Consider the following 8,447-nt stretch of genomic DNA (forward strand, 5'->3'; position numbering starts at 1 on the left):
TTTTTTTTTTTGAGACGGAGTCTTGCTCTGTCGCCCAGGCTGGACTGCAGTGGTGCAATCTCAGCTCACTGCAAGCTCCACCTCCCGGGTTCATGCCCTTTTCCTGCCTCAGCCTTCTGAGTAGCTGGGACTACAGGCACCCGCTACCACACCCAGCTAATTTTTTGTGTTTTTACTAGAGACGGGGTTTCACCGTGTTAGCCAGAATGGTCTCCATCTCCAGACCTCATGATCCGCCCGCCTTGGCCTCCCAAAGTGCTGGGATTACAGGTGTGAGCCACCCCACTCGGCCATGAATTATCTTTTTACATTTTATATCACTCCCAGTGCTCCTTTTCAAACTCCCATGTTTTAGAATAATTACAGTTTGCAGAATTCCGTGGCAGCTTTTATACAGAACATGAAGGAAGGTTGAGTAGTGCTATCAGAGATGAGTTGGGGTTCAGAAGAGAGAAACCAGGGCTTGGAATGACTCCCACAGAGGTGGTAGTAATTCTCTCACTGACTAAAGTCTTCAGAAGTATATGTTTTAAAATTACTATGTTTAACAACCCTTTATTGAGCTTTGACTGTATACTAGGCTGCAAAGGTAAATAAGGTGCAGTCTCTTCCTTAAGCAGATTTACATCTGATTTGGGCAAGAGACAACTGAACCAGTAATTCAGGTGCAATATAAGAGATATCATTGACTCACAGAAGAAGTATATGAAAATCAGACTGCCAAAGAGAAAAAGACTTTTATCTTGTATCATCTGCTTTGTGAAAGCCCTTTGAGGTGCTGAGCCCTCTTGTGTAGGGCCCAACACTGGAAAAACTGCCTCTTCCTTTCAAGGCCAACCTTCCCCTGCTACAGCGAGAACTGCTGCACTGCGCTCGGGCAGCCAAGCAGACCCCATCCCAGTACCTCGCTCAGCACGAACACCTTCTGCTCAACACAAGCATTGCATCGCCTGCTGATTCGTCAGAGCTGCTCATGGAGGTACACGGAAATGGGAAGAGGCCCAGTCCGGAGAGGTGAGCAGATAAGCTTTGCTGTCCTTGCCTTCCTGGAACCACACTGGCCTTCCCTTTTGCTTATAAAATAAAGAGAATTTGATTGCTGTGGTTGTAATGTCTCAACCTTTTTTTGAGACAAGGTCTGGCTCTATTGCCCAGACTGGAGCACAGTGGCACAATCTTTGCTCACTGAAGCCTCCGCCTCCTGGGCTCAAGCGATCCTCCCACCTCAGAGGCGTCCCGAGTATCTGGGACTACAGGCACGTGCCACCATGACCAGCTAATTTTTATTTGTTTGTTTGTTTGTTTGTTTGTTTGTTTTTGGAGAGATGGGGTTTTACCATGTTGCCCAGGCTGGTCTCAAATTTGTGAGCTCAAGAGATCTGCCCGCCTCGACCTCCCAAAGTGCTGAGATTACAGGTGTGAGCCACCATGCCCAGCCGAATGTCTCAGACTTTCTATGGTTATTTTTGCTTTATTCCAATACCTCGCTGCAGAATACATCTAAAATCTATGGGAGTAGCTTCCAGGCATAAGTATTTTTCAGAAACTCCTCAGATGCCTGCACACCCAGTAAGAAACTCTACTCTAGAGAATATATGGGATCGACTGTTCCAGAAGCCTCAGGAATACACTTCTGCTTTTTCTTGGATGCTGTTTGTAGAAAGAATTGAAAAAGAAAAAAAAAGAAAAGAAAGAAAGAAAGCAATACAATCTGCCAAATGCCTTTTATGTCAAATGCATTTTTTTCTGATATGAGAAGTTTTGAAAAAGTATAGCAATTAATTATTAATATTTGCCAATGGCTCACCTTTACTGAGATTGAAATTAATATAAATTTATTTTAGAAAACTCCCTATGAGTGGCTATCAAAATATTCTATGGGTTATCAAAGAAGGCAATATTTTAACAATAGTGGATAGTCTTTAATGACATTTTTTTTTTAAGTAAAATAAATAAAGGTAGAAAACTTATTACAGTTGGATCTAAGTGACTAAAAACCCTGCCACTACACAATTAGACCCAGGGTTAATTTGACTGGCTTTAAAAAAAAAAAAAAGATACAATTGGATTTGTTATATGAGCCTTTTTCCTCCCATGTAGTTTCTTTCCAGTAACTCACCTCCATGGTAACAAATTTGACCTTAATACTTTCCTAAGTATTGTTGAACCCGTAACTTAGAAAAAGGCTGTCATCTCCTTAGTCTCTCCTTTGCATTATGAGGGTTAATGTTTCTGTCTGGTTATGGATGGATTTGACCTCCTTTTTCATGCTGGTATAAGTCAGCAATTTACATGAGGTGCCTGGCCCCTGAAGACAGTTCAGTTCTTGCCTCATGTCACACCTTTCCTTAGAGTCTTCCTGTTTATGCCAGTGTATAGCAAAATCTCTAACACACACTAGGTTCTCGGGAAATGTCTGCATGAAAACTTGTTGACAGGATCAAATATGCACTTCTGCTTCTTCTATAGGAGAGAAGAGAATAGTTTTGATAGAGATACAATCGCTCCTGAGCCTCCTGCCAAGAGAGTATGTACCATCAGCCCTGCTCCTCGGCACAGTCCTGCTCTCACTGTGCCCCTAATGAATCCTGGGGGCCAATTCCATCCTACCCCTCCGCCTCTTCAGCATTACACCTTAGAGGATATTGCAACTTCTCACCTGTATCGGGAACCCAACAAGATGCTAGAGCATCGAGAAGTTCGTGATAGACACCACAGTCTCGGTAAGCAACCTAAGCAGCATGGTAAATTCAGACTGGATTCTTGGATTTCTTTCCAACTCAATGATAAAGTCAAATAATATCATGATTGCTTTTTCCCACTGATTGGATAAAACAATATTATACGTAGACTATTAGAATTGTAGTTGATCTTATTTGGTATTAATCTTATTTGATACCTTGTTGCTATGATATGATAGAAGTACAGCTGGGTGTGGTGACTGGTGTCTGTAATCCCAGTTGAGGTGGAAGGATCACTTGAAGCCAGTCTGGGCAACATGGTGAGACCCTGTCTCTACAAAAAATCTTTTAAAAACTAGCCAGGTTTGGTGGCATGCGCCTGTGGTCGCAGCTGCTAGGGAGGCTGAGGAGGGAGGATCACGTGAGTCCAGGAAGTCAAAGCTACATTGAGCCATGATCTTGTCACTGCATTCAGTCTGGGTGACAGAGTGAGACCTGTCTAAAAAAGAATAAAGGGGTATCGCCTATTCTCAAATGATTCAGAAAAAGAGAATGAAAAAGCAAACAAGATAAAATGTTAACATCTGAAAACTGTTTGAAGATATGTGAGAATTCTCTGTGCTCCTTTTGCAGTTCTTCTATAAATCTTTTTAAAATTAGGCCAAGCGGCCGGGTGCGGTGGCTCAAGCCTGTAATCCCAGCACTTTGGGAGGCCGAGACGGGCGGATCACAAGGTCAGGAGATCGAGACCATCCTGGCTAACACGGTGAAACCCCGTCTCTATTAAGAAATACAAAAAACTAGCCGGGCGAGGTGGCGGGCGCCTGTAGTCCCAGCTACTCGGGAGGCTGAGGCAGGAGAATGGCGTAAACCCGGGAGGCGGAGCTTGCAGTAAGCTGAGATCCGGCCACTGCACTCCAGCCTGGGTGACAGAGCGAGACTCCGTCTCAACAACAACAAAAAAAATTAGGCCAAGCTCAGTGGCTCATGCCTATAATCCCAGCACTTTGGGAGGCCAAGGCAGGAGGATCACTTGAGGCCAGAAGTTTGATACCAGCCTGGGCAACATAGGGAGAGCTCATCTCTACAACAACAAAAATTTAAAATGAGGCAGGAGGGGCTGGGCGTGGTGGCTCACGACTGTAATCCTAGCACTTTGGGAGGCCGAGGCAGGTGGATCATGAGGTCAGGAGATCGAGACCATCCTGGCTAACACGGTGAAACCCTGTCTCTACTAAAAATACAAAAATTAGCCAGGCGAGGTGGCAGGCGCCTGTAGTCCCAGCTACTCAGGAGGCTGAGGCAGGAGAATGGTGTGAACCCGGGAGGCAGAGCTTGCAGTGAGCCAAGATCATGCCACTGCACTCCAGCCTGGGCGACAGAGCAAGACTCCGTCTCCAAAAAAAAACAAAAACAAAAACAAAAAATAAAAAACAAAGCAAAAAAATGAGTCAGGAGAATTGCACGAGCCCAAGAGGTCAAGACTGCGATGAGCCATGATGGTGCCACTACACTCCCCTCCTAGGCAACAGAATGAGACCCTGCCTCAACACAACAAAAAAAACAAAGTTTTTAAAATTAAGCGAGAAAGATGCAAGATTTCACCTTGGAGGTGAAAGTGCATGGACATTTAGGTCAGGAGGTGAGGCATCTCGAAATCTCAGCTCTGCATCCTAACTAGCTGTGTGATCTCATGCAAGTTGCTTGGGCTCTCTGAGCCTCAGAAGAGTAATTTCTGAATGGAAATAACACCACCCCCTGTGCTGGGTTGTTGTTCCATTTGGAGTGCCTGGTACCTGGGTGCTCAGAAACCATTAAATTTAGGAAGAAACAGAAAAGAAACCTTAACAAACCTCTTCTAGTTTTGGACAGAGTATTTTGTCATGTACTCGTACACATTTTCAGTATAAGGTTTTTTGGAGTGTAACTGCTGAGCATCTGTCAGAGCAAGGGAACTAAAGGGCTATCAGCTTCCAGGGTTTCCCTAAATTTCCGTTTGTACCTTGTTAAGTAAGAAATTGCAACACATTTGCCCCGACTTCCTCTTATTTAGGCTCACTAGCATCTTTCAGATGCTTGGCCACATTGGGGCCCCTGGCATCATGTAGTGGGATAGTAGCTGAATAGGGAAGGCTGTAGCAGCTATGGTGTTCTTAGAGCCAACATTTACTGAGTCATAGCTACCACTTAGATTGTGTTGTACGTACATTGTCTCATTTAATCCTCACAGGAGTCCCAGGCAATTGTTATCCCCTTTTTACAGATGAAAGATGAAAGAACTATGGCCAAAATCACATAGCTGATAATTGGCAGAGACAAAATTCAGACCCCAATTGTCTTATGCCCAAGGCTTAGATGTACTAGCAGTATGTTAGGATACCAATCCTAGTGTTCAACCCCTGTTACTCCTATGCCTCTCTTTTATCTATTAAAAACTGCTTGTGGGGATTGGGCATGGTGGTTCACACCTGTAATCCCAGCACTTTGGGAGGCCTAGGCAGGCGGATCATGAGGTCATGAGATCGAGACCATCTTGGCTAACATGGTGAAATCTCGTCTCTACTAAAAATACAAAAAATTAGCCGGGCATGGTGGCAGGCGCCTATAGTCCCAGCTACTCGGGAGGCTGAGGCAGGAGAAGGGCGTGAACCCAGGAGGCAGAGGTTGCAGTGAGCCAAGATCACGCTGCTGCACTCCAGCCTGGTGACAGAGTGAGACTCTGTTAAGGGAAAACTGACTTCCTTTGATTGGAAATAGCACAGTGCAGGGAAAAAAAGCTGACTTGCTAATGGTTTCTTCTGCACATTTTTTGCCAGTTTGACTTGAGAAAAAAGTATGCCAAAAACTAGGTATGGGGTCTCACTATATTGCCCAGGCTGGACTCCTGGGCTCAAGTGATCTGCCTGTGTCAACCTCCTGAGTGGCTGGGACTATAGGCTCGCCCCACCACACCTGGCTCTTATTACTACATTTTTTGACAGATTGTACAGATCATGAGGAACTCAATATATACTGAAATAAACAGATTCTCACACTGATACATAGTCACTATGAATATTATGCCTATAAATTCAGACTGGTAACAGGGGTGTTGTGTTAATGACTCAAAGACTAAGCACTGTTGCTGTTTATGATTTGAATTCTTCAAAATAGTAGACAATTCTTATTGGTATACCTTTAATTCACACAGTTGTTCCATTCCTGGAAATTTCAGTATATATCAAAACTATCCCCCCACCAAAAAAATTTTTTTTAAGTTACTGATAATGTTAAGCGGTTTCCAAGTGTTTGTACCAGTAGACACTCTGGTTTTGGTGGTTAATTACTCGCATTACACCACATCCTTGCCAACACTTGGTATTATCTGACATTTTAATTTTTTCCAATATGTTAGGTGTTAAATGCTATGTATAACATACCTGTTTATTTCTTTTACCTCTTTTTCTTTAGGGCTATTTTGTGTTTTACAATTGATTTGTTGGGGTTTTCTTAATATAATCTGAATAGTGATCCTTTGTTTGTTATATTGTCATTTTGTGGGTCCCCCACCCCATTGTGAATCATTGCCTTAATAGTGTGTTCAAAGTAATGATGAATATGTGTGTATTTACTTGGTAGAATTTGCTTCTATTGTGTTTTTCTTGCTGTCTTTGAATTTAATCTCTAATTTCTAATAGGTCTAAATGGAGGCTATCAAGATGAGTTGGTAGATCATCGTTTGACAGAAAGGGAATGGGCTGATGAATGGAAACATCTTGACCATGTAAGAATCTTGTAGTGTGTAATGTCCCTAATTCTTTATTACCTTTTTTTGAAACAGGAGTCTCGCTCTGTTGCCCAGGATGGAGTACAGTGGTGTGCTCCCAGCTCATTGCAACTTCCACCTCCCGGGTTCAAGCAATTCTCCTGCCTCAGCCTCCAGAGTAGCTGGGATTACAGGTGTATGCCACCACACCCGGCTAATTTTTGTATTTTTAGTAGAGACAGGGTTTTGCCATGTTGGCCAGGCTCATCTCAAACTCCGGACCTCAAGTGATCTCTCCACCTCAGCCTCCCAGAGTGCTGAGATTACAGGTGTGAGCCACTGCACTCAGCCTACTTTTGATTCTTAATGCTACCAATAATTAAAGGAACATGTATGTTTGAAGTGAACATAACCACAACCATGGCATCCTTTGCTTTTAATTAAAGTTGGTTTAGCTACTACTCCCTCAGCTAAAGAATTACAGTCACTCCCTAATCTTTGTGATGGGATGATCACTTCAGGTCAGAAACCAAATAAAGTCATGTAGTATAATGGTTAAAAACAAAGGTTTGTAGCCAGGCGCAGTGGCACATCCCTGTAGTCCCAGCTACTCGGGAAGCTAAGGCAGGAGTATCTCTTAAGCCCAGGAGCCAAGACTTCAAGTCTAGTCTGGGCAACATAGCAAGACAGAATTTGTTTGTTATTTGTTAAATTTTTATCGAAAGAAACTTTCTTTTTATTTTTTTCAATTCTGCTCCTTCTGTAGTAAAGAGAATTGTTTTTTAGCCCACATATTCATGTTTCGTAGTTTTAGAACACAGGTCAGTAACAAACTTCTAGGTAATTCAACCCCCCAAAATTGTTTATATTCCAAAATTATTTTGCATTCTGAAAGATAGCAACCTTCCTCATCTTATCAAAATTCATAATTTCTGTTAGAAATCTGTGTATACGTTATTTTATGGTTCAGCCACAGCAAACTTACAGAGTGCTGCAGACCCCAGGGATACAACAAATGCTGCAGTAACATGAAATCGTAGACAGTTGGCCAGAAGGCCATGCATCTGAGGTTCTGTCCAAACATTGGAAGCCCTGGTAGTTACTGTCCTCAATAGGTTTGTCAGCCTCAACACCAATGTCCTTCCTGGCTGATGGAGAAACAGATAGCAATAAAGGGTTTTAAATGTAAAGTTGATATTCCTAAACCTGTACTTTAAGGAACCTGAATTCCTCATACTGCGTTGGGCTGATTTATGGTTGTTTGGATGTTCTCATCTCATCTTTGCCTGGCCCCCTCTCTGACTCAGGCGCTGAATTGCATTATGGAAATGGTAGAGAAAACAAGGCGCTCCATGGCAGTTCTGCGGCGCTGTCAGGAATCAGATCGTGAAGAACTCAACTATTGGAAAAGACGGTACAATGAAAACACAGAGCTGAGGAAAACAGGGACTGAGTTGGTCTCCAGGCAACACAGCCCTGGGAGTACAGATTCTCTCAGCAATGGTAAGGGGAGAGTCTGCGGGGAACCCAGAGTAAATGTCAGCCTTTAGAGCCCACCAATATGTCACAGAAGGCTTTTTCTACTTGACTTTAAAGAAAGGTGGTGCTCGGCCAGGCGTGGTGGCTCACACCTGTAATCCCAGCACTTTGGGAGGCCAAGGTGGGCAGATCACGAGGTCAGTAGATCGAGACCATCCTGGCTAAAATGGTGAAACCCCTCTCCACTAAAAATACAAAAAAAGATAGCTGGGCGTGGTAGTGGGCACCTGTAGTCCCAGCTACTCGGGAGGCTGAGACAGGAGAATGGCATGAATGAACCCAGGAGGCGGAGCTTGCAGTGAGCCGAGATCACACCACTGCACTCCAGCCTGGGCTACTGAACAAGACTCCATCCCAAAAAAAAAGAAGAAGAAAAAAAAAGAAAGGTGGTGTTTGATTGTGGATTTGGGGAGACTCAGGTGATTATGAAGAGGAAGTGAGAAAATATATGAAGCCCCTGGCATGTTTTGGTGGGTGGCGGG

At 43.6% G+C, this 8,447-nt stretch overlaps 1 protein-coding gene across 3 annotated transcripts in view; it reads left to right on the top strand.

Moving 5' to 3' along the window:
• The window catches only part of CBFA2T2 (core-binding factor, runt domain, alpha subunit 2; translocated to, 2), a 111,016-nt gene that overhangs the window by 79,712 nt on the left and 22,857 nt on the right, over nt 1-8,447 (top strand). For all 3 annotated transcript variants that reach the window (XM_011965147.1, XM_011965148.1, XM_011965149.1), the window contains 4 exons: nt 833-1,014; nt 2,470-2,723; nt 6,359-6,444; nt 7,734-7,929. In XM_011965147.1, coding sequence (XP_011820537.1) covers nt 833-1,014; nt 2,470-2,723; nt 6,359-6,444; nt 7,734-7,929 — 718 coding nt within the window. The remainder of the gene's footprint in view (nt 1-832; nt 1,015-2,469; nt 2,724-6,358; nt 6,445-7,733; nt 7,930-8,447) is intronic.

This window comes from Mandrillus leucophaeus, unplaced genomic scaffold, assembly GCF_000951045.1.
Source record: "Mandrillus leucophaeus isolate KB7577 unplaced genomic scaffold, Mleu.le_1.0 Scaffold716, whole genome shotgun sequence".
Taxonomy (NCBI): Eukaryota; Metazoa; Chordata; class Mammalia; order Primates; family Cercopithecidae; genus Mandrillus; species Mandrillus leucophaeus.